This window comes from Spea bombifrons, chromosome 1 (assembly GCF_027358695.1).
Source record: "Spea bombifrons isolate aSpeBom1 chromosome 1, aSpeBom1.2.pri, whole genome shotgun sequence".
In the NCBI taxonomy this organism is placed as follows: domain Eukaryota; kingdom Metazoa; phylum Chordata; class Amphibia; order Anura; family Pelobatidae; genus Spea; species Spea bombifrons.
This window is the reverse complement of record NC_071087.1, coordinates 136,935,824-136,963,339: the sequence shown is the minus strand read 5'-3', so window position 1 is coordinate 136,963,339 and position 27,516 is coordinate 136,935,824. Positions and strand designations below refer to the sequence as shown.

At 41.0% G+C, this 27,516-nt stretch overlaps 1 protein-coding gene across 1 annotated transcript; it reads right to left on the bottom strand.

Annotated features, from left to right (window-relative positions):
- Nucleotides 1–133: 133 nt before the first annotated feature.
- SLCO4C1 (solute carrier organic anion transporter family member 4C1) lies at nucleotides 134–27,516 on the bottom strand. The gene is made up of 13 exons (XM_053474578.1): nucleotides 26,998–27,516; nucleotides 17,804–18,067; nucleotides 16,230–16,424; nucleotides 15,461–15,557; nucleotides 8,723–8,844; nucleotides 8,133–8,248; nucleotides 7,292–7,436; nucleotides 5,671–5,866; nucleotides 4,926–5,079; nucleotides 3,937–4,133; nucleotides 3,113–3,177; nucleotides 2,579–2,716; nucleotides 134–1,488 (listed from the first exon to the last, which is right to left on the bottom strand). Exons 1-13 carry the CDS (start codon nucleotides 27,401–27,403, stop codon nucleotides 1,358–1,360), a joined length of 2,226 nt encoding a protein of 741 aa, XP_053330553.1. The 5' UTR covers nucleotides 27,404–27,516; the 3' UTR covers nucleotides 134–1,357.

Genomic DNA, 27,516 nt, shown 5'->3' with positions numbered 1-27,516 from the left:
CAATGGGAAAATGTTCCTTATAGCTGGACCATTCCATCAGTTTATTTGTAATTTAATGCAAGATACCCAATGCGTTCTTTAAACCAGAACTTTCAGGATGTAAAACATTAGTCTGTACACAAAATCAATGCTATTGAACAATGTGGCAACGCTTCTCTTTTATTATCCATTTAGAAACAAAAGGCAATTAAAACAAACACTTGTGGTAAACTCAGTTCGGTATTTCTCATTTCCTCACTGCACTTATTGTAACGCAGTCTATTTAACTCATGAACAGGCCTTGGAACTGTTCAGGGCAGACTACCTAGAACTCTCCCCCTTCTAGGGGAGTGGCATCATGAGGGGGCAGGGTTATCCCATTGTATGGGTGGGGCTAGACCCAAACAAAATTGAGTGTGATTAGAGTGGGTGTGGCCAAACACCACACCCCTGCCCAGAGAAAGAGGGAAGTGACTCAGTGACCCAGGGAAGCAGGGCTTCACCTGGAGACTCTATGTCAAACCCTGGTAACAGTTATGCTCATGAGGTGGATCTTCAAACTTGAATGCCTGATGAGCCAGTCCCAAGTGATATAAGAACATATAGACACCTCAGAAATGCTGATGGCCCTAGAGAACCCCATGTGTGCTACATCTAGCAGACCAGTGTATTAAACTAAATGAGCTAATATTCTTGCCTCTTACTAAATGATCCATTATTAGACTGCGATTTCCTTGCGAAACTACTCACAAACTGTATTATAATAATAAAAAATAAATCCCCTGTACACTCAAGTCATCTTAAGTTATTAAAATAGCATATTTCTACCAAATGTGTTTTAATAAGAGGTAGCTGTATTATGAGTTGTACACATTATAGGCCTAAATTTGAAAAGGCAATTACTGCAAAGTAATCATTTTGTCATTTATGACAAAATTACTTACTTTCAAAGTACTCAAAGTGTCATTTATCAAAATCACACGAATAACAACGGTTTCATCATATACAGTGATTCTTAATGCTATCAAGAAGCTGTTTTATTTTGTGTGTGCTAGATTATTGTAGCTAAGAGCGACCTTGATAAATGATACACCGGTTGCATTCACACGGTATGCTAGTTTAAAAGGTTAATATAACCTTTGAGTAAAATTCTGTACAGTGTTTTAAAACTTTTCAGTAGAACATTTCATTCATTCCAGCAGAAGGCTTTTTCTTCCTCTTTGTAAATTGTGCGCATCTTTCTTCCTTAAATATTTCCGAAACCCTTGACATCTGATTCTTCCTGTTTTGTTAATGAAGACAATTATTTACACCAAACATGTCCATTATTGCTATTCGATAATTCCTGAAGTGGTCGCATGTACGAAAATTCCCGTATTCAAAGGGACACGGAAGAGATAACCTTATCGTTATCGCTGTCCTTCACAGTCTCTGCATTGCCTTGTGGAGGTTTGTAAACAAAATATGCCACAAACAGGAAAAGTATAGTTATGGCTTTGCTTGCAGCACCTAAACAAGACAAAAAAAGCAGAATAAACTTAGTGCACAACACTTTGAGGGGAGCATGGCTATGGGGCAAGACTTTCCAGAGACAGAGAAGATGCATACTGTTTTTATTTACATAATTTTAATTTGTAAACCCATAATCTGCTGTTTATATGTACATTATTGTAACTTTTAGGTCTCTAGAACAATGTCATGATACCCAGCAATACATACCAGAGCTCTTAGGAAAGAGAGCATCAGGGAAAGAAACAACGATAGAGTGATTTGTGTTCTTGAGGGTCTCCTAAACAGGGGTACTTGGCAGGTATGAATTTTTTGACTCTTGACGTAATGCTATCTGTCTAATTAGGGAAGCCCTGTGGTGTTTTGCAAGCTTCCAGCCCTTGGGGACATTTATCAGTAAGGCCTCCAATTGAACATCATGTGTGGCAGACAAAACCGTGTTATGCACCGTGTTTTTGTAGGAGGAGAAAACAAAACTCTGTAATGTGTCATATGGTAAGGGATGAAATGCAAATATTGGTACCTACTTAAGGAAACATATGTTTTTATTCAGAGAGGCCTTAAATATATTTATTTCTCCTTCCACACATTCTTAAAATTTTAACCAGTTTCTTTTCCAAATTATGAAAATGCAAAATATATGCATTTTTGTAGCTGTTTTTCCTCCTTCATTTTGATCATTAAAATGGGTAGATATAGATGAAATGAAACCATATTGTTGGGATTCCAATATAAAATAGAAATTAAAAATTATGAATATGAAGTTTAAATTCAGAACTGCATGTTTTAGCCTGCATCTTGTTCAGGCCAGACTGGCAAACCTGGCAAATGCCTGGCAGGCTTGGGCCTAATGGTCCTGTAATTGTGTGGCCACAAGCTTGATACACATCTGCACAAGTGTAAAGGAGGCCTGCAAAAGTAGCTTGAGCTGCAAGTAGCATAGACATGTGCCTATTGTATCTAAGGATTAATTGATCACCGGGGAAATGATTGAGACATGCAGTTAAAAGAAATCAACAAACCAAATTAGCATTTCCACTATTGTTTGAACTACAGCATGAAGACTTTTTTTGTTGCAGTTATTACTTACTGATGGCAATCAATTTATATGACGTGTCTGGATTGTCATATGTCCAGCAAGCTCCCTTCGAACCACATTCATTTATGTTCCATAACATACAGCTACTATCTATTAGAACACCAAATGTAATCGGTCCAGGTATAGAACCTTAAACGTAAAAATAAAACAAAATCCACAGTTAAAAAAATATAAACAATCCCATTTTACAGTTTTCTCCCCTTAAGCACAATGGGTTGTCCTTAAACCCATTAAAAACAATGCATTGTACATGTACGGGCTTCGTCATGAAGGGGTTAATGATATAATTTATATTATTATTGTTGTTGACCAAATATTCTCTCTCTAAAGTATTCCAGAACAGCCTTTGCCACTGATCTAGATCCAAATTGTTCATGTCCTCACAGTCCATTAAAAGCTTGGATTTTCAGGGTAAATAAAAAAAATAATCAATTTAAATGTTATGTATAAATGGACACTTTTAAGAAATGTAGAATTAATGTAAAACTCAGTGTATGAAAGTCTAAGCAGCTGCTTGCTACTTACCCAACAATCGAATGAATGACCACTGCACTCCAAGGGCAAATGACCTTTGTTTATCTGGTACACATCTAAAAGAAAACCATTAGAAATTATTTCTCATTCCTGTACAGAAATGTTGAAAATATGGATTAAGTGAAAATTACCCAAACAAACACAATAATCACAAACAAAAAATAAATGAAAAACAAAATGTAAAAGAAACCAGAAAAATAAAAAAAGTTGTATTAATTAGAAACAAAAATACTGATTAAAATATATAGGAGTTACATTTATGATTCATGATTTTTTGGGGGGAATTTAGTTCTAATGCTATCTGGAATTTATGGAGAAAGTACTAAGATAGAATGTGTTATCCCTTAAGAGTAACTAAAATAGGAACTATTTCAAGCACATGTAAAAAAATGGATAGAGCATGTTTTCTTGCTGGCCAAACCATCAATAAATTAATACATATCACCTAGATATTGGCAGGGTCTTTACATTTTGAGTGTACTTTGCCAATAGATTTTCTGAGACCCCGTCCGTAACATAAGTAATACAAACAACAACAATACATAAAATGAAGATATAGTTTTTATTACTACTTACATTGCTACTTTACTGCTACATATTTGTATTCATGGAAAATAAATTACAGTGATAACTTTGAAGAATCAATTTCATGGTCTAAGAGGACCCTTAGCAGTTTCTTAACTTGCTTACACAGGTAATTAATCAAATGATTTTAAGTATATCACCAGCTATTTGCTACCAAATAAATAAAAAACTTCTGTAATGGTTCTATTAGTAAAATATAGGGATCAACATTTTCATTTTGTATTTCTTACCTTATGATAGCCATAGTTATTGGCGTTGCAATCATGAATGTGCTAACAACCACAAAGAAGAAAAAAACCATAAATATTATCAAACTTGTACAGGTGGTTTCACATTTTCCAGGAGTAGCCACAGACATATTAAAACTGCCTTCAAATTTTGCTATTTTTCGAACTTGTTCTCCAATGCAAGAGCAATTGCTGTAAATCTATGAAAAAGAAAGAAGAAAAAAAAGAAATTAAGTTGTGTCTGTGCTGTACCTGCCAGAACATTCTTCCAGTTTTAGATGTAAAATTATACACTAAGGCATATGAAAGAATGGCATATTGTATTAATAATGTACTAACCTCACACAAAAGCCTATACTTTACTATAATAATTTGACAGACCTGACAAGGTTTAAACTATTTTAAAATGTGTCCTCATGTTTTGTTACCTTTTACATTTGTACAGAACGCTAGTAAATAGGTTTGATTGCAAAACACTGTACCAATTACATAATTGTGTCAAATTAAGTTTTACCAGAAATACTACATCATAAAATGTATTTTATTGAAGATGCTGACTGATGATGACATCATATATCCTAAAATAAGGCTTCAAGAAAATAGAATAATAGAAATGTAATGGCATATTTGGAGTTGGTTATGCACTTTAACATAAATGAAGCACTGATTGCTTCCGAGTGAAAATTCTAAATGATCTACTTAGTCCCGGGGTCACATCTGGCAATGCTGGGAAAGCATGCGCATGCACAGATACAGTTTCAGGTAAATATCAGAATGGTTGTGACTATTATAGCACACCGTGATGCCCGTGATGCCTCTTCAAACCCCAGCTTATGGAGCATATTCAATTCTGCATGCCTTATCATTTGACCTCTATTTATTTGTTTTATTCTTAGGTTTTATTCTTAGGTCACAGTTCACAGTAAAACAGCCAGACCAATATAACTTTATAACAACAATAATAATTATAGATAATGGTCAATTGCAGATACCTTTGTACTACCGTCTAATGTAGTAGAAGTACACCCTGCGTAGCACGAAGAAAAATACTGAACTCCATCAGATCCACAAACTGGGTCATAAAACGAGCGTTCACATGAGCAGTTGCTATTACATGGGGCTGTTATTTCCCCTATTTTACCTGTTCTAAAATAAAGCACAAAAAGGAATATTAGTATGGTGGAAACATATACACATAGTTAATTTATATTTGATATAAGTTTGCAGTATAACAAATTAATCGTTTAAGAAGAAGTCATTCTTGAATATGTACAAATACATTATTAGCAAACCACTGGCTAGCTTGATCTGTGAATTGATAAATTAAATAAAGATTTGGTATGACTGTCTCTCTAAATGCTGGCAACTGCAAGCAAGGGATTTCTTCTGCCCTAGTCATCACAGCGAGACATTCGCCTATGAACACTATGTATAGAATTGTTTTGTCTCCTACTACAATACTATACAATAATAAAATAATCCGCTGTTCACTAATTGTGTGTAAGATGGCAGTATACAACAGGGAGCTTAAAAAAAGACATTCCTGTTGCAAATAACCTGAGACCGCAAATAGCCATGAGGCTATCCCGAATCTAAGACAGGATCAAGGACTGATTAAACTCTTTACATCAGGAAAAATTCTATGTTTCTATGTGACATGCTTTACGAGCGTGATTCCACAAAAATAAGGCCTATCTCTGCACAACTTTACATGGGCCTTTGCTGCCATATACTTACCCATTATATAAAATGGACACTCCTGCAAATGGGTCATTCCCACATTTAGCAAAGATAAAGACAGTCATCAGTGCAACTGACACAAAAGACATTATTATTGAGAACCGAATTATATTTTTGCATTCAATCTTGAATTTAGAAATAATGATGCCTCCTATAACTTGTCCAATGGCTGCTGCAGGGATAAGAACACCACCTAAAACAAAACAAAGAAATCTATTTATTTCCTATGGGATAACCTATTTAGTCTTTAGTATTTATTATAGATTTGTTGGAGAAGCTATATATTTCCATTTGTGCCCTGGAAATATCAGTGTAAAGCATAAATGATATATAATTGTGAACAAATTAAGGAACACACTGTATGTTCACTTCCCCTATCATATAACAAGGGCAAGATATTGTCAATTGAAGATGTAACCAACTGCTTAAATATATCAACATGTATTACATCATCTACATCAAGTTGAGCACTTCTTTCAGAGACTGGTCCTTTATAATCCAGCGTTATCAATGAGCTGAAATGTTAATCTCTCCTGCAAACTCCAGTCTTTTAGATTCTGAGTAAATGTTTGTTTACTCAATAGATTGTGGTAAGATCTGCTGTAGGATTACATTACATTTATTTATAAAGCGCCGGCAGATTCCGCAGCGCTGTTACAGTCAGTATAACAATTTCACATACAAAAACACATACAATAACAAACTGGTGCAAAGGAGAAGAGGGCCCTGCTCTTGCGAGTTTATAATCTAGTCGGTGGTTGAGGGGGAAGTGAGACAATAGGAGAGGACTGCTTGGATGGGGATGAGTTGATCTGGTTCCGATGATGTGTTGAAGCTGTTGATTGTTCAGATGGCTTGATTATGATGGTTGGGAGTAATGGGAAGGAATGTTGTACGCTTCCCTGAACAGGTGGGTTTTCAGAGAGGTTTTAAAAGTTGTATACGAGGTAGAGAGTCTGACGGAACGGGGAAGGGAATTCCACAGGAGGGGTGCGGTGCGGGTGAAATCCTTCTTTCTGCAGTGGTACTTGGTATGTAGTTTCCCTCCAGTTTAACTCCAGTGTAACTCTAGGAGGACTTTAGCATACCTCAGAACATCAGGTTACCTGGATCTCTCCTTCTTCCAAGTGGGTAGTTTTGGGAGGGGTGGACTAGGAATGCAAGGGGCACAGATGTGAGATGGGTGGGGCTAGCCGTTGATAAGGAGGTGGCTATCCTCAGATAGTACTGGATTGGTTAGGAGTGGGCAAGGTTAAACACTGCTCTGGCCTGGAGAAAGAAGTGGCATGGAGACTCAAGGAAGCACTGCTTCATCTGTAGACCCTGGGTGAAACCTGGAGAGGTCCTGGGTATGGATCTTAGCAGTACAGCTTTTCCATTTTAATTATTGCCAGTATAGCTTAAGATGAAAAGGCTGATCTGACATGTTCTCTGTCATGTTTTAACCTTTTTGTAAGTTATAGCAGTTGCATCCTATTCTCACTTGTTGCCTAACTGAGATATATTCAGATATGCACTTCATGTGGCCTGTCGCATTTGAATCACACTGGTACTTTTACAGAGCACATGATTGACCTGAATGGAAATGAATCATGAATGAAATTATATTGCCACCTACCTCCTAAAATTGCAGAAAAACTTGATGTCAATGAAAACTGATTTTCAATAAATTTGGGGAGGAAAGTTGCAAATCCAGTGGTAATCAAGGCATCAGAGCAGCTGGCAAATGTTAAGGATAAAAGAACTGGGTTTTTCAGCATTAACTATGAGAAAGACAGACATGTTGTTTAGTAGGGCAGATATGGGTAATACCATAAGTCATAAAAACAAAATCGAACACCATCTGCAATGTCTTTCAAAAAAGCATTAAACACAGAGGCAGGTGTCTAAAATGACAAAGACAAATCCCTTCCTCACAACCATTAGGTAAAAACTCTTAAATCGCTTCCTCTAAGTCAAGTAGAAAAATAACTCTTAAAGCAAACACCTTGAGGATATTAACCCCTTAAGGACAATGGGCGGTCCCAAAACCCATTGAAAACAATGCATTTTGAGCCCGTACATGTACGGGCTTTGTCATTAAGGGGTTAAACTTGTGCGGCCGTATATGGCATGAAAAGGGGCATTATATGCTCACTATGAATGACCCATGCAGAGGGAGCAGAAGCAATGACCATGCCAATGTGTATGTTTACATCAGGGTCAGTAAATGACTGCTTGTGTGCTTCAAATTGAACAGACAGTATGAAGGGGGATACACATTTTCCAATTGCTTATTTTTTAAGAAAAAAAAATGTATCTTTAAATAATTGCGTAAAAAAGGAGTGGTTTTCAGCTTTCTGTACTCATGACAGACTTCAGTGTGGCTGATTTTAAATGTAAGAGTACATACACTGTATGAATCATTAAGCATTAAATACAATATTTATATTTTGAGTTTTATGAAAGTTCATCCTTACCATCAGTGCCATAGGAAAATCTTTGAAACTTTTGCCCAGATTTTTTTCTTCTACGATACTTTCACTTCCATTGTTATGTGCTTGGGAAATCCTTTGAGACTGAATTTCTGCTGTGCCTAAGGGACATGGAGAAACCTTGGCGTTATGGGATTATTAACCAAGCACATCCAACCAAAATAGAAAACCCATTGCTATGGGTGAGATTGAATTAAAATGTGCTATACATAGATGAACAGGCTATTTACAGAAAATATAGTGAATATTAAAAACAAGAACTTTGGACATTTAAAGTACAGATAAGCAATATAACTTTCTATGTAGTCCTGATCAATGATAATGTGTGTCAAATGTATGGTCTGTCTGTAAACTATATTTTGGTCTGCTATAGAACAGGGCCAGTTGGTTGGGTTGAGCTGCGTCTCCTGATAAGAGTGGGCTCTTTTAAGAAGACTCACAAGATAATCTACATCCTCAACTACCTAGTTGTATATTATATACCCTATATAAGGCATGATTGTGGAATACAAAAAACATGTAATTTATATTTTCAAGACATGGATGATTTATTCTTTTTGTTATAAAATACATACCAGGCAAATGCTTAGGGAAACACGAAAAGGGAGCAATCAGCAACCATGTTACCAAGCCGCAAATTAAAAATGCAATCCACCATGCACCAAGCCACCTTGGATCGCTTGGGGTAATATTTGGACTATAAAGAAGAAAACAGCATTGTTACTGCATTAAGTTACTGTATTATTATATTAAGTAGTTAATACAAAACCTATTTCAGCCAGAGGATAAGAGCACCATTAGATATGCATGACTAGACTTGATCTCAGTCATATGTGGTCCATTTATATTAATAGCTGATACTGTCACGGCACAGCGTACAGAGGAGACGCCGTAGTCAGGTAGGACTGCAGGGATGGTCCAGAGAGCCGAGGTCAGGATACCGGAGAGCAGGATAAACGAGGAGCAAGCCGAGGTCAGGATACCGGAGAGCAGGATAAACGAGGAGCAAGCCGAGGTCAGGATACCAGAGATCAGAATAGTCAAAAACAAGCCGAGGTCAAATACAGGAATCAAGCAGGAAAACGCTATCTGGGTGCTAGCACAGGGCATAGACGACCATCAGAAGGCGAAGTCTAAGAGTTCTGAAATCTCTTATATAGGCACAGGAAGTTTAGGCACTAATTGGATGTTCCCCGCCAAATTTTCAAAGTGCCGTTACGTCACTTCCTGCGGCCATCTTGTGGTTGGCGATTTCGTAATCTTTCCATATAGGTCGAGGTAGTACCAGCCGGCGCCGCTAGGTGGCGTGAAGCAGAACGAGTCAGGACTCCAGAGAAGGACGCGTCTCCCGGCTCCAGCTGCTGGGAGGATCTTGTGCAGGTAAGTGGTCTCCCTCTTCCTCGCGGCGGCTGCGGCTGCTGTGTAGAAGCGGGAGGTCTCCCCCTTCTCCGCGGTGGCTGCGGCTGCTGGGTAGACGAGGGAGGTCTTCCCCTTCTGCGCGGTGGCTGTGGCTGGAGCTGCCGTGCGGAAGCAGGGGGTCTCCCTCTTCCTCGTGGCAGTTGCGGCTGGGGCTGCCGTGCAGAGGCGGGGGGTCTCCCCCTTCTTCGCGGCGCTTGCTGCTGCTGGTCCGAGGCGGGGGGTCTCCCCTCTCTTCGCGGCAGCAGCGGCCGCCGGACCGAAGCGGGGGGTCTCCCCCTACCTCGCGGCTGCTGACACGCGGCTGGAGCCGTAACAGTACCCCTCCTCAAAGGGGCGACCTCTGGGCGACCCCTGTTAGAGCAACTCTGCCCTCTAGCCAGGAATGCACGTACAAGGTGAGGAGCATGAAACCGAGCCTCCGGTACCCAGGAACGATCCTCTGGGCCAAGTCCCCTCCAATGAATCAGATATTGGAGACTCCCTTGTTGCCTGCGAGACTTCAGGATAGCTTGAGGAGTACGTCCAGAAATATCAGTGGCCGAAGTCTCCGAAACAGAGGATCTGGTCGAAAAGCGGTTGCAAACCAGCGGCTTCAATAGGGAGACATGGAAGACTCTAGGAATACGGAGTGTCCTAGGCAGAGAAAGTTCATAGGCGACAGGGTTCACCCGGCGGACAATCGAGAAAGGACCGATAAAACGTGGTGCCAGCTTCATGCTGGGTACTCTGAGTCGCAGGTACCTTGTAGACAACCACACTCTGTCCCCAGGAGAATAGGCAGGATTCCTAGAACGACGTTTGTTAGCTTGGAGTTCCTGTCGCTCACCCGCCAATTCTAGAGCCCTCCGCACCGAAGCCCACGTAGACTGGATAGTCACCAACCGCTCCTCCAGTACTGGATCAGTAGAAGTAGGGAAGGCGCCAGGAAAGGGTTGAGGGTGAAGACCATACACACAATAGAAGGCGGATTCTCCAGTGGACTCTTGTACCGCATTATTGCGAGCAAATTCAGCCAATGGCAACAGGTCAACCCAATCGTCCTGATGATGGTTAATGAATATGCGCAGGTACTGTTCGAGGTGCTGGTTAGCCCTCTCTGCTGCGCCGTTGGACTGTGGGTGGTATGCGGAGGAAAAGGCCAGGGTGACACCCAAGGCTCTAGTGAACTCGCGCCAAAAACGTGCAATAAACTGAGTGCCACGGTCGGAGACAATCTCAGTAGGGACTCCATGGAGGCGGACGATCTCCCGCATGAATAAGTCAGCCAACACCGAAGCCGTGGGTAGTCTCCTCAAGGGTATCATATGCGCCATCTTAGAAAAGCGATCGACGATCATGAGGATGACAGTATATCCCTTGGAGTTGGGTAAATCCACGATAAAGTCCATGGCAAGGTGAGTCCAGGGCCTTGAAGGACGAGGTAATGGATGGAGCAGCCCAGCAGGGAGATTTCTAGAAGACTTGTTGGCAGCACACTTGAGACAGGAGCGGACAAACAGGGCAGTATCCCTGCTCCATTCTGGCCACCAAAATGTCCTGGACACGAGGTCCTTGGTTCGTGCTAGCCCAGGATGGCCTGCAGTTCTGGAGCCATGGGACAGACGAAGCACATGGGTACGGAGGTTAGCAGGAACAAAAAGTTTCCCAACCGGCAACGACGCTGGAGCTTGGGCTTGTAAACCAGAAATGCGATCAAGCAAGGGAGTCCGGCAACGAAGGTGTAGCGCAGCGAGAACCTTGGTAGTAGGTATAATGGGCTCAGGCGCACGACCCTCCTCCTCTGGAAGCACATGTATCCGGGAGAGGGCATCAGCCTTGACATTCTTGGAACCCGGACGATAAGTCAATACGAATGAGAATCGGGAGAGAAACAAAGCCCATCTGGCCTGTCGAGGGTTTAGGCACTTGGCATTCTCTATGTACTGAAGGTTCTTGTGGTCCGTTAGAATCAACGTAGGAATCTGCACACCCTCCAGTAGATGACGCCACTCCTCCAGTGCCAGGATAACAGCCAGCAGCTCCTTGTTCCCCACATCATAGTTCCTCTCTGCTGGGGAGAATCTTCTGGAGAAGAATCCGCACGGATGGAGAGGACCACTGTATGAGATTCTCTGGGACAGGACAGCTCCGACTCCGGCTTCAGATGCATCGACCTCCAGAACAAATGGCAACCGAGGATCAGGATGACGCAACACAGGAGCGGTGGTAAATTTCGTCTTGAGCCGGGAAAAAGCGGAAATGGCCTCAGGAGACCACTCCAGGGTGTTCGCCCCTTTCTTAGTAAGGGACGTTAAAGGAGCCGCAACCTTGGAGTAGTCACGGATGAATCGTCTGTAATAGTTCGCAAACCCCAGAAAACGCTGCAGGGGTTTCAGGCCCAAAGGTTGAGGCCAGTCTCTGATGGCTTGGACCTTGGATGGGTCCATCTCGAAACCAGAGGGTGTAATGACGTATCCCAGGAATGTCACCCTCTGGATCTCAAACTCACATTTCTCGAGTTTAGCATATAGTCCATGGAGCCGTAGTCGGGACAAAACGCGAGCAACCTGGGTACGATGAGACTGCAAATCCGAAGAGTATATCAGAATGTCATCCAGGTACACCACTACAAACTGTTGGAGAAAGTCCCGGAGGCAATCATTGATGAATTCTTGGAAGACTGCCGGGGCGTTGCACAGCCCAAACGGCATAACAGTATATTCGTAATGTCCCGAACGAGTATTGAAGGCAGTCTTCCATTCGTCGTCCGCACGGATCCGGACGAGATTGTACGCACCCCGGAGATCCAGCTTGGTGTAAATAGTGGCCCCACGTAGCCTATCGAAAAGTTCAGAGATTAGGGGAATAGGGTATGTGTTACGCCTGGTGATCCTGTTTAGCCCACGATAATCAATGCAGGGACGAAGCTCCCCGTTCTTCTTTTTTACGAAGAAGAAACCTGCGCCCGCAGGGGAGACAGAGCGGCGGATAAATCCTCGGCGAAGATTCTCCTCTATATATGATTCCATAGCTTGGGTCTCCGGAATGGAGAGTGGGTAAACCCGCCCCCGGGGTGGCATGGTCCCAGGAAGCAAGTCAATTGGGCAGTCATAAGGCCTGTGTGGTGGTAGCTTCTCAGCCTCCTTCTTATCGAAGACGTCCGCGAAATCCCGGTACTGTGCAGGCAGAGAGGAGGTCTCCCTCGAAGAGGCTGTAACCGTGGCATGCTTAAGAGGGGTGAGGCAATGTGCTTTACAGGACGCACTCCAGGCCGTGATCTGAGTCGTAGTCCAATCAATAGCAGGATTATGTACTTGTAACCACGGAAATCCCAATATAATGGGAATGGAGGGTGAGCGGATGACGAGAAGTTGCAATCGTTCCTTGTGTACGATCCCGACGGCAAGGTTGAGTGGGGCTGTAGAGCGAGAAATCTGGTCAGGATGAAGCGGTCTGCCATCAATAGCCTCAACAGCTAATGGTGCGGGCAGGGATAGGGTGGGAATGCGTTGCTGCTCACAAAACACTGAATCAATAAAGTTGCCGGCAGCGCCGGAGTCCAGGAAAGCCTCAGTGTCAACGAATCCAGCATCCCAGACCAGACGGACCGGAACAGTCATGCGGGTGGTGAACCCGTCGGGGGAATAGTTTACCACACCTATAGTAGGTTCCCCTGGCCTACCTAGGTGCGGGCGTTTCCCGGCCTGCTAGGACAGTGTCCGATGAAATGACCCGAGAGTCCGCAGTAAAAGCATAATCCCTCCCGTCTCCGCCTGTTCCTCTCTCGTTCGGAGACCCGAGTGGCTCCCAACTGCATGGGTTCGTCAGACGGTTCATTCGAGGGTTCGGCAGATGAAAACTGAGGCGAGAAGCGTGTAGTAGATCTCCCACCCTTGTCGCTTGACTTCAGACTCTCACGTTGGGCTTGTCTTTGGCGGAGACGCAGATCAATCTGGGAAACATACGAAATCACGGAGTCTAGCTCCATGGGTAAGTCTCTGGCAGCAGTCTCGTCCTTGAGGGTCTCAGAAAGTCCATTCAGGAAGGCGGCCACCAATGCCTCATTAGTCCAGTTCACCTCTCCCATCAGGGTCCGGAACTCTATAGCATACTCCAGAAGCGGGCGGGACCCCTGACGAATGGTAAAGAGTGAATTAGAAGCGGTGGCCCTTCTACCCGGAGTATCAAACGCAGCACGTAGACTGGAAACAAATTCAACATAGGAGCGCACCGTAGAAACGTTCCTCTCCCAGAGCGGTGAAGCCCATGCCAAGGCTTTATCCGTGAGGAGAGAAATGACATATCCCACCTTGGCACGTTCAGTGGGAAAGGCGTAAGGAGACAGTTCAAAGTGTATCTCACACTGATTCAGGAAACCCCGACAGGTTGCCGGATCACCACCGTAACGTTGGGGTGGAGGCAGGTGAGCAGGAACCGTGGCTACTGGTAACGGTGGTGGAGTAGGAGCCGCCACAGGTTGCGGTGCTTGCTGTGCAGGATCAGTACGCTGAAGCAAAGTCTGAAGGGCTTGAGCAAATTGATCCAGACGGTGATCCATCTCGTCAAGTCGAGCCTCAGTGGACCCTTGTCCTACCGAAGCGGGTCTCATGATGGCCTTCTGATTCTGTCACGGCACAGCGTACAGAGGAGACGCCGTAGTCAGGTAGGACTGCAGGGATGGTCCAGAGAGCCGAGGTCAGGATACCGGAGAGCAGGATAAACGAGGAGCAAGCCGAGGTCAGGATACCGGAGAGCAGGATAAACGAGGAGCAAGCCGAGGTCAGGATACCAGAGATCAGAATAGTCAAAAACAAGCCGAGGTCAAATACAGGAATCAAGCAGGAAAACGCTATCTGGGTGCTAGCACAGGGCATAGACGACCATCAGAAGGCGAAGTCTAAGAGTTCTGAAATCTCTTATATAGGCACAGGAAGTTTAGGCACTAATTGGATGTTCCCCGCCAAATTTTCAAAGTGCCGTTACGTCACTTCCTGCGGCCATCTTGTGGTTGGCGATTTCGTAATCTTTCCATATAGGTCGAGGTAGTACCAGCCGGCGCCGCTAGGTGGCGTGAAGCAGAACGAGTCAGGACTCCAGAGAAGGACGCGTCTCCCGGCTCCAGCTGCTGGGAGGATCTTGTGCAGGTAAGTGGTCTCCCTCTTCCTCGCGGCGGCTGCGGCTGCTGTGTAGAAGCGGGAGGTCTCCCCCTTCTCCGCGGTGGCTGCGGCTGCTGGGTAGACGAGGGAGGTCTTCCCCTTCTGCGCGGTGGCTGTGGCTGGAGCTGCCGTGCGGAAGCAGGGGGTCTCCCTCTTCCTCGTGGCAGTTGCGGCTGGGGCTGCCGTGCAGAGGCGGGGGGTCTCCCCCTTCTTCGCGGCGCTTGCTGCTGCTGGTCCGAGGCGGGGGGTCTCCCCTCTCTTCGCGGCAGCAGCGGCCGCCGGACCGAAGCGGGGGGTCTCCCCCTACCTCGCGGCTGCTGACACGCGGCTGGAGCCGTAACAGATACAATGTATCCTCTACACAAAAATGTAAATAAAGGTATTGGCACAAACAGCATCTGTTTTAGAATCTGCTGTGATTTCGCATGGAAGATTATTTTTTAAATGTTGGGCTTTTATTAATATTTTTTTGGAAGGCTCTTTTTTTGTGGCAAATTTTAGGACTCATCTCTCAACATAAATAGATTGTTACTAAAGAGCAAGATGACCCCCCCCAATTAAAAAAAAATTACTCCCCTCACATCATTGTCTTATTAAATATCCCCAAGAGGCAGTAGGGGCAGGGGCCTCATTGACCATTTGATCTATCCTCCTAAACAGAATGCATAATGCTTTAAGAAGGGGTCCACATGTTAACAATATAAAATAATCAAATTGAAAGCCTGGCAAATAAAGCAAAAAAAAAAAAAAAATACTTACTTTATTCCTTTGTCAAAATCAATATATAAGTTTAAAAGCTGCCCTCCTATCAAATACCCTATAGCTGGACCCACTACAGACATTCCATATGCAATTCCTAAAACAAACAAAAAAGTACAAGAGGTTTTGATGGGATTAGTATGATTTAGTATTTTACATATTATACTATATATATTTATATAATTTGATTTATTATGTAAATATGTTTACAGTTGAAGCACCTAGAACACTATAGGTGCACAAACACCCAATGAAAATAGCAAAAAAAAGTTATAGACTGTCCCATATTTGGCCTTTACCAAAAGGTCTTCTTCCTCAAAAAACTGTGGTCCGAAAAACCCTATATGAGGAATTTAGAGATGGAGGAACCAGCTAGGTTTAGTCTTGTGTTACCCCATGGGATGGGGGATAAAAGGAGAGTGAATGGGCTCTGTGTCTCATGGATTTGCTATTCTATTCCTTTCCAGCCCAGCAGAATGTAGAGGAGGCAATTGTTACATCCTTCCTATAGTTAACATGGGTCTACAGGACCCTGCTTTTTATTTACTTATTTTAACACTGAAGTTTAGCAGTTGGAATTTTAATGTTAAATTTTGTTAATTGAAGGCAAAGGAACGAAACCTCTATTGAGTATGGTCAGTAAAGTTAGTGAATAGACCCCTTTATTCTATTTCTGCAGTGATCAAACATTTATTATTAAATATATGCTTTAATGATTTGTTAGTTAAACACTAACTAGCATGACAATATAAAAACACATAAATACTACCTATGTATAATGATGATTTGTGTGTCGGAAGGCTATCATCAAAAAAGGCTGTTCCAAGAGTGTACAGTGGAGTTCCTCCTACGCCCATAAGCAGCTGACCCAAAATAAACACATAAAGGTAGTTGGAGAGTGAGGATTTTTTCTTCCCTGTGCATTCTAAGAGACTGCTGTTAGTTCCTGAGACTTCACATACATCTGTAATTGAAAACAGCAGTTAAACAGTTAATGTAAAATTCACATTTCCGGTATTCTGAGGTATAGTGAAGTTTGAAGTTTACTGAAGTTTGTAACAATATCGAGTAGTTATTGTCTATACTGTTGGGTGCGATCTCTTCTATATTATGCTAGCTGATGTAGTAAGAGCTGGGTATACAATCAATCGCTGATCACAACTTTGTATCTGAAGCCGTGAAGTAAGAATCTTCACAGAAGATTGTCACAGCTTTCATATAATATATATATTATATACAACCAGAGATGTAGGTCTTACTGGCATCATAATATGGTACGCCACCCTAGAGACAAAAACTTAGATAGTGGGGAAAGCATAAATCTCCCTTGTAACTCGCCCATTTTGCAGGATCATACTGGGGAGCCTTATTTGCCTCAGGGCCTCTTAGCACAAGTAGATCAAATTAAACAATGTATATGATTTTTGGTTCAGCAAGTTGGGTTTGGTGACGTTCTGCTAAGCTTATCTTTTATGACACACATGGGACATCAGAGTTGCTTAAGGGAATCACTTTAATAAACTAAATTGACACATTTTTTTAACCTGTGAATATTGAACATAATAGTTACATGATAGACATTTCAAAAAGGTATGTCTATATATGTTGAAGTACCCCTGCTTTATTAGAGCAGATTGTAACAAGGACGTTATGTCCATAAAACAGAAATAAAAGATTAAGATAACTATACAAGATTAAACTTTCACTAGGTCTTCTAATATGACTACAAATCTGTTCTGGAAACTCTCCAAGCACTCTATATAATAGAAAACAATTGGCTGTATTGTTTTGAGATATAAGTATGGGAAAGATTCTGAAAACTATGGAACTTAAGGATGACTTCTGCCAAATGTATACCTGTTAGTTGAGCTCCATGTACCCCGAGCACTAGATTCTCAGTCTGATAAAGATTAAATATGCTATATAACAGTATTGCTCAGAAATTGTGTCCTAGAATAGCATGTTTGACATTAAATGTAGTGGCTATTAAATTTCATTACAGAAATGTTGCAGTCCAGCATGTACAACCGCACTTAGATATACAAGCACAGTAAATATATAGTGTAAGAACCGTGCAGTAGCAGTAAAAAAAACAAAAACATAAATATGGATCATGTTGAAATATCAGACATAACTTTTAAACTATTCATTAAAATGCTTCACATTGTAGCAGAGTGTCACATGAAAAGATATGATAAAATATTTACAAAAATGTGAGGGGTGTACACACTTTTGTGAGATAACTGAACTAATCTGACCTTCAGACAGCTCGGTAATAGCAGAATCTATTCAGAAGTGAAACAAGGAGTGAATATAACAAGAAAAAGCGTATTAGCTACTTACCATTAAATTTGCTTCCATACTGGTATACTCCAGTAGAGAAATGAGGTAAAGAAAACACAATTGATCCTAATCCAATCATAAAAGCTGAAAAGGCGAGCCATCTTGGTTTGTGTCCTCTTTGTCCATAAAAAGAGACTACAAGTGACAAAAGGCAAAAGGCGATGTCGTAGCTTGCAGAAATCAAGCCAGTTAGGGAGCTGTTCAAGTCATAACGTTTCTCGATTGTGGAAATGACAACATTTACTAAACCATTTACAGCAGTACCTAAAAGAGAAAAGAACAAAATATAATGGCATCAAAATCTTAAACCAACTGTTTATATGTCAATATGTATAGCTTGAAACATTTAAATAATAAAGAGATGTAAGCAGGAATGTTTATTTCAAAGGAAATCAAATGATAGAACAAGAGGTCACTCATGCCTTAATCAGTTCTTGATCTTGTCTTAGATTCAGGGTAGCCTTATGTCTATTACATGCATGTTTAAATTTTCTTACTGTATTAGCATCTACCACTTATGATAGGAGACTGTTCTATTTATCTACCACTCTCTCAGTAAAGGTAGACTAAATAACGTGAAGCCAAATGACATTAGTTATTTGTCTTTACGGTCAAGTAAAAAAATAAAATATAAAACCAGGATTATCTGGAATCTGGTCTGATTTATAGCCGAAAGGTTGTGCACATGATATTATCTTGTGTTGTAACACAAGAGTATGATTATGATTTCAGGTGATTTCACCTGCAATCCATTCTGTTCTCAGATTACATATTTGCAAGCACAATAGCCAAACAAATGTTCCTGCTATTAGTTTTAGTCTTGGAATAAGTTTTCCTCATATCAATGCCAAGTTATCTCTCTGGGAACAAAATGGACATAGCAGCGGATATTATGTAATGTCGATTATAATTACCTGTATCTAGCATTAAACTTACAAAAAAAGTCAAGTACATGACCTTGCTAAGAGTAAAGAAAACACTTAGACAACCCTGGGACAAACAAAATAATTTTGACATGAGACACACATACAATGAGTGGATTAAAAGTAGCTAACCCCTAAAATGTAAATCAGGGCTTTCAAGCTCCAGGCCTCGAAGGCCCAAACCAAGCCAAGGCTTTCACGATATCCCAGGGTGAGGCGGTCATGGACCAAGATGGATGTTGTGATGTTCAGGGAGAGTTGGGGATGGGGTGGAAAGGAGGCAGTGATGAGAGAGAGAATGGGGAGAATGTGGAGAATGAGACCTGTGTAGAGAAGTGTTGGGGGGGGAGTAAGAAAGGTGACATTTCTGAAAACGAATATGTACAAATAAAGAAAAATACTGGTTTGGTTTATTTAGAGGGAATTCTCATTAAACTCAAACATTGTACCTTAAAGGGGATCTGTCACTTATACTTACTAATTAAAGCCATTTATAAACGTGTTGATTTAGTAGCCAACACACCATTTCACTAATTAGTGTGTGAGGAGAGAACTTGAAAAGATTGTGCATTGTGTATTTTTCCTCAGCATACCATCCACCATCCAGTGTACTAACTGAAAGTGTGAATCAGAACAGTGTTTATGCTGTTTTACACCATAGCTACAGGATTACTTTGAATAGGTTGCAACTTTTAGACTCTTTGCATTCTGCTGTCTGACCTGGTTAAAAACCAGCCTCTCAACAGATGTATTGCCACATGAAAGTTTAAACTTTGCATGCTGTATTGGGTTGGGAACAAAACATGGTTATCCACTCAGTACTTCCAATGCCCTCACAGGAGGTGGGTCTTTGTTTTATTGGTCTGTTCTCAGTCATGAATCAGTCCTATTGCATTTCAATTGGACTCCAGTGTACAGGACTCATCTGGCATTTCACTCCCATGTCCACCCAGACCTGTTCCTTAATCATAGTCATGCTCCCTATCCCCAGTGCTTGTTCATAAGATGAAAATATATACCGGATTCCTGGTATAGCAGTATAAGTTGAAATACCTGTTTAACTTGAAAGGTTTCGATTCAAAAGAATGTTCCTCCTACTGCTCTTCACACCCCCTCCCTGGTTTCTTGTTTTTACCAAGGATGCCCTTGAAATGGGACACTGTCAGGATGGCTTCAGACACAATGTGATTATTTAGCATCAACCATCAACGGAATGAATCTTGTAGCTCGACGTTATGCATTAATGTGAACCACAACACGCACGTCTACTAATAATCCAACCAGATGGAGATGCGTCACTGTCTGACCTTAAATTCTGCTATGCATTTCTAGGTCCTACTGTTGTCTGAGACCCTCTGGATTGTTCAAAGTTTTCTGCTATTCTTGCTACTGGGCTATTTTCTCCCCATAACTTTTACATAAGAACAATGGCAACAATGATGTTGCTTTTTTCCCCAAATACACCATACATGTTGCTTAAAAAAATAGGGACCTTCTATAGCAGACCACTATGGAATGCCGCCCTCTCATGAAAAAGGGTAGTCAAGGGCTGGGGGGGGCATGGCAGGAGCTGGTGTTGACTGGTGGGGATATGGCAGTGGTAGATGGGACATGGAAGAGGCTGATGTAGATAATAAAGTGGCCGAGCCGGACATGGCAGAGTGTGACGAGGGAACAATACAAGGGCTGTGGATGGGTCATGGCAGGGCCTGATGAGGACAATACAGGGGCTGAGAAGGAGAGATAGCACTGGTTGATGGGGACAATAAAATGACTGATGGACACCGAGTGCTCATTAACATGCTAAACATTTAAACGTTTGAATTTTAATCCAAAATTGATTTTATTGCTATATGAACACGTTTGTCTTTCTGCCTTACACCGCCGGATTCTTCAGAATTCTCCTGCGAAGTACTATATACTGCTGAAAGGGTTAAGCATCCACAATAAATATAATTATTATATCAAAGATATATTACAACAGTTAATAACACAGAAGAGGGGACCTATCAGTGCATATATATATATATCTATATATATATATATATATATATCTATATATATATATATATATATATATAGATATATATAGATATATATATAGATATATATATATATACACTGTACACATGTTGTACAGGACTGTTGTGGTGTTTTATAGTTATTTATATAAAAGTATTGTGGTTGGTGGTTATACAGATGTCCCAAGGAAAAAATATTGTTGTCCTTGAGTATAAATGACTATATAAAGTAATGTAGGTTAGCAGTGACAAAAGACTGGTTTCTCTATGTTCTGCTTTTTTTCTCATTTTCTTCCAATAAACCTCCTTTATCTGAAGACCTGGAGGTCGCCATTGTTGTCAGTTGTGACTTTCTCTTCTTAAACACAGTGCTGAGCTGATGCTTCATGGCAATGCTAAAGTTAATAACTTTAATTAGTCACAGGGTCATTAAGATTAATGAGTGATTAAGTATGGGTCATTTTCTTGCTTCCCATAGACAGTATGATTAGGTGGGCAGGGATAAGAGATCTAGGACATATGCAAATATCTAACATACAGCTGCCTTAAAGCAATATATGATGCAAAAACAACAAGTGTTTAAAAAAGGAAACACAATGATTGTGTTTAGTATAAAATGACCTTTTTTACTTTATAATTAACAGTGTTAAGAGTGCATGATATTGATAAAACAAAAAAAAACCCTAGTGGTGGACATAAAAGAAAATGTTGTAAATGCCCCTCTCGGAATCAGACTCTCGATCAGCCCATGTTGCAGCTAGTATTTTGATAAGGATCCACGAATAGTAATTTTGGAGCGTACCACATAAAATATCTGTAGTTCAAATGATTTCTCATTTGCAGGGCAGGCGTCTGGGGTGTGTGCGAGCTGTGCAGCCACACATGGCACGAAAAGGAGCTAGCTACGGCTCTGGAACAGATTAATGTGTCGATGAATTGTGTGAATAAATTAGAGAATTAATGAATTAATGTGTGGATGATTTGCTTGAATGATTTATGTGAATGAGTGAGAAAATTAATGATTGTATGAATTAATTGAGTAAAAGTGAATGAGTGAGTGACTGTATACGTGCTTGTGTGTATCATAGATGTATACGTGATTTGGGGAAATGCAAAGATGGCACAAGCAGGCTGTTTGATCCTTGGGGACCAAGATGGCACAGTCAGGGTGTTTATGGCACAAAGATTTCATAGTGAGGGCTGTTTGGGGACAAAGATGTTTTACACTGGGCTGCTTGGGGACAAAGTTGGCGCAGGTTAGGCTGTTTGGGGACAGAGATGGCAAGTCCTATGTGTGTGATCTGGGTGCTGGTCAGGTTCTATCTGGGCAATGTGGATGCCAGGGCTGGCCTTTGGGATGTGCAACCTGTGATCCATGCCTGTAATTTAAGGGATGTTTATCTATACCTTTAATGCTGAGTTTATATGTGATTTCCAGTTGATCTATACCTGCAAGGCTGGGTTTGTGTGTTATTCTGATGATCTATACCTGCTATCTTTCCATACATTATTATTGTATACCTGAAAGTACTGGGTTTGTATGTCTTATTCTATAACTACAGTGCTGTTTCCATGTGTTTATTTGATCGATACCTTCAGTGGTTCACATGTGATTTTCTATTGATCTATACATACAAAGCTGGGTTTGTATGTTATTCTGTTGACCTGTACCTGCTATGCTATGTTTCCATACATTATTTATATATACCTGCAAATAGAGGGTTTGTACAAGATTTTTTCTGCTTTCTTTTTTTTGGGGAGCGGTCAGAGGAGTAGTCCGCACAGGGTGCCTGAACACCTAAGGCCGGCCTTGCTCATTTGTGTATTTTCTTGTACCTGTAATAAAAGCTTGGAACTTTTCATTTACATTTTACTAACTCCCCAAATGTGAAGCGGACAATGCTGTGGTGAGCGTCTGTGTTTTCTTGCACATAGCTTAAATATTGTGAAAATTCAAACAAAAAAAGTACAAGTGCAAATGTAAGTATTTCTGAATGTAGAACTCTACATATTCATTTCAGAAATGCAATGAGTGGTTGGAAACATTTTTCTTTTACTTTGTAGATGTTGTAAGAGAAAGTGTGGTGCAGTCATAAAGGGAAGATGCATTAGGCCTCCTTTGGTAAAGTGCAGCCTGTTTTTGCCTTACTGATATCTACATAGGCTATACCAGGGCTAGGCAACCTTCGGCTCTCCAGGTGTTGTGGACTACATCTCCCTTGATGCTTTGCCAGCATTATGACTGTAAGAGCATTATGGGAGATGTAGTCCACAACACCTGGAGAGCTGAAGGTTGCCTACCCCTGGGCTATACCAACTGCTGCTCCCTGGTCTCTTGCTTTAGTCACTCAATCAAAAAATATAAGTTAGTTTGACAAGATTTCTCTGTAGTTAACCCATGCTGTTTTTGATCATACAAGCCTTTGCCAAGCTAAGGTAAAACTTACTGGTCTGTAGTTGGCTGAGTATTCCCTGCTACTTCTTTGTGAAGTCATACTACAATTACTAACTTCCAGTCTTCTAGAACAACTCCTGTCAGTAATGACTGGTTAAATAAGTCTGTTAGGGGTTTTGCTCTGGAGCTATTTAAATAACTTCGGGTGCATTCCATCGGGTCCCATGGAATTGTCTGTTTGTACTTTGGAGAGTACACGTAGAACTTCCCTCTGTAAGAACTTACAAATGTGGCTTTCCCGTGTCTGTCTGCTCTTTCGACAGCAGGGGCGTCGGCAACATGTTATAGAAGCCTCCTTCTCCATCTTGCTCCTGATCATGCTGCTGAGGTAGCCGGGCACCACAGTACTCGCTCGCTACCTTCTCTGCATAACCGGCCTAATGGTAGACCGAATCCGGACCTACTCTACAGTGCTACAGTGCTACACGTGATAATTTATCACCCTGGATAACCACATTTTCATCCTGAACTGTTTAGATTGTTTAGATTTTAATGTTGGACTTCAGTATCACTCTGCCTTTTGTTGGTGTAACATTCCTGCGTTGCTCCAGTGACTTTTTATGATATTGATTTTTGACCTGGCTTGTTTTCACCTCTGTCCACAAGACTTCCCTGCTATTGGTCCCAGCAACCCGACTTCTCCGGCCTTGCTCTTTTGTCTCTGCACCAGGGATTCCACCTACTTTACTGTTACACTTCCTCTGTAAACACACTTGTTTTACATGTCACTCTACTTCTCTTTGCTAACTGGGGTCCCTCACCTTCACCTTCCTCTGTAAAAACAGAGCAGAAGTATTTATTTAAGCAGTCTGCTATATATTTATCCTCATTTATATAACTTTCTTCAATTATCTTTAGTTTAATTATTCCTGGTTTATGTTTTTTCATTTTCACTAATATATATCTAAAAAAACGGCTTTATCACCCTCTTCTGTTAACTTGGCAATTTTCTCCTCTGTGTTTGTTTTGGGGCATCTAATATTGTGTTTTGCCTCCCTTAACTTAGCTTTATATTTATATCTTCCTCATTTTGAGGATGTTTACAGTTCCTGAAAGCTACCTTTTTTAACATATGTGTCACATCTGTACTACAGTGGTTTAGTTTTTTTTCTTCCAGTATTCCTAACTTGTTTAATGCAATGTTCTGTTGCCTTTAGCAGAACATCTCTTAAATAGTTCCATCTCTCCTGGACTCGTCTAAAGACGTCCAGACCATCACAGACTCACCTACAAATATTCATATTTTACAAAAATCAGCCTTTCTTAAATCTAAAACCTTAATTTTAGTGCAGTACAACTTATCTTGTATTCATATTAATCAACACAGACTGATGATCGTTGGAGCCCAAACACCAACAATGGCATCTGAAATAAGGTCTCCATTTGAAAATACTAAATCCAGAATACCCTCTTTCCTTGTTGGCTCATCAACAAATTGCCTAAGATAAAGTCCCTGTACAGAATTTAGGATGTCTCTACTCCTGGCTGACCTAGCCGTTTGTTTTTTCTAGTCTAGATCAGGGAGATAAAAGACCTTCAAAATAATAACCGATATGCGGCTTTTGTATGGATTTGGCGCCTTTTGTGACATAAATATTTACATGATTATGCCCTACATCATGTGCAATGCAATAAGTGCTGTGCTCCAACCTGCAGTAAGCTTCCAGGCTGCAAGAACTAGATTCTCAAATAGCAGAGAATCATGGGTAGATGAGGGAAATATAGAAATAAATGTTATGTTACTATTTATCGAGTTTTTGTTACACATGTTACAAACATAGGACAATAACAAAAATATATTAAAGTGTGATGGGAGGCATAAGAGTGATTTTAGTGCAAAGTTTGTCATGTTCTAATAGAAACTTAACAGAATGTTCCTGCTGACCATTCTATTTCTTTGGTATAGTGATAGTACCACTTTTGCCAACTTTTCATCAGAATTACTTTTTATTCATAGCCCAACGACTTGAGAACAATGCTGATAAATAGATGTACTTTTGCATAACGTTTGTTGTTGTAACAAAACCTTCTGTTTCAACATATTTTTTTTAGAAAATACAATGTTTGTACTAGCTGTATAGTGTCTTTTTGTGTGTGTTTAGGTCTAGGATCCTTGCCCAAGACACTAAAATGCAGGGGGAAAAAATCATCAGCCGTCCCCTACAATTCTGTACAAGTCATATGCTCTTTAATGGTAGCACCCCGGTTTGGAGTAATAACATGTAATCATCCAAGTTCAATTAAATGTATAGGCCATTTTAGTGACCAAAAATCATTAAAAGAAAAAAATATCATTTCTTTAGCATGTTACGGTCATCCCTATTAACGAAAGCATACAACTAGTAAATGTTTTATTGGCTAGCTGAAGTATAATGGATCACAAGCTTTCAAGACTACCTAGTTCTCTTTTTCAGGCATATCCTTTAGTTAGCCAATAAAAGTATCATCTTTACCAAATTTGCTCTTTCTAGGACTAACACGCTACAACTCTATACCTTTGTCAACATAAAAGATACAACTCATATTAAAAGGACACTCCAGTCATTATATGCACTTTAATTCATATGATAGATGTGTGTCCTTTACATTTTCATAGTCTCCATACAGAATACATCATAGCATTTGTCCCTTTGCTCAACCCCCCCCCCCCCCCGCTACTTTCTGTGGGTTCTGCTAAGCATATCTTCCAGCATGAAATCCACTCACCACCATTCGGCTCCAGTGGTTCAGACCACTGTGCACATATGTTGAAAGCGCTCTCATTGATTTTAGTTGGGGTACTTTCCTGCCACTCATTGGAGAATTGTTGGACCGCAGAGGAAGAGTTGCAGTTTATACCACATGTAAGTGCTTTATTTTTTTCTTTTTTTTCTTTTTTTTTTTTTAAGAATATATATTTAAATACTCTAACACTGCTTGAATAAGCATTCTTCATTAGAGGGGCTGTCAGGGACGCTAAACTGCCCCTTAAAACACAATTACATTTGGAGAGCAGGTAAACATCCCAGCTCAGTATTTATGCAATATATCTCTATATATTCTATATATTCGCACAATTAGAAGATAAATTGGGATGCTTAAATACATTGTTTCTGTTACAGTTTAACAATATATATAAACAATATATATTGTAATATAATTAGAGAATATGCACTCTGACATCCTCTTGACAGGTTGGCACAGGTGGATCTTGTCTGCTGAGATGAGAATAATAACAGTAACTTTTGACTTGATAAAGGGAAGTTGATACTCTCCAGGGGCTCATTAAAATAGGAATAAAAGGTATTATTTTATATTGCAGGATCCTATCACAAATGCAGTGCATACACAACCCTGTATTTGCAATATACAGTTACAAATGTCGTTATAGAAGTATGACAAAAATGTAGGAAGTGCTTTAAATTACACCACAGTTTGCTTAACAGAATTACTTAGTATTTCCTGTGGTTCACTATATCTAACAGGGACATCTATATGAACAGAAGCCCAGGGATAGTACAGCATACACTGACAGCAGTAACAGTGGCAATACCTTAAACTAGTGTGTTCTGACACATTGATGCTACTGTTCCATTTGTTTACATCTATACATGGGGAGGGTTACTGGAAATTAACCCTGTGGCTGCCATACCTTAAACTTCCCGGCACCTAAAGAGTGTAGGATTTCATGCACTTCTATCGGGACTGTCACAAAGTTGTCCCACTAAATCTTTTTGTTTTGTAAATAATTAGTATTTACATTTGATTACAGAAATATTGTTTGTATACAAATAAAAAGGGAATAATAATACTCACCTTGCATTACGGCCAGGAGGCTGTACATCACTAAATACCCCTTAGGGTTGTTACAGTATTGGAGGCAGCTTGGAATAAAGCTGCCCCATCCGCATGGACCTTCTTGGAACTCCTCCAGATCTTCCATAGGAAGTTGGTCGCTCTTTGGCCATTCTGAAGGTGGAGGCTGTGTTGTGCCATTGCTCTTCTCGATGTGCTGCAGTCCCACTTCCCCAGCAGCAGTGAAGCTTGGGTTATCGATGCCTTCATCCATTGCATACGCCTGACAGTTCAAGCTCTCAGGAGGATTGAGCAGCTTCTTTAAGTGGTGGAGTAGAAAATCTGACTGCTTATCTGTGCATGGCTGAGATGTTCCTCTCTTGGTGCTTGACAAGTGAAGCAATACAAGATCATCCCCTTCAGACATTTGTTGAGTCACTAGAAGGTGGGGTCACTTTTTTTAAAAGTTTTCTTGGCTGTACATTTAGGGGTGAACTCACCTGCCAAAGCAGGTAACTCCTCTCTCCCTCCTCTCTCCCC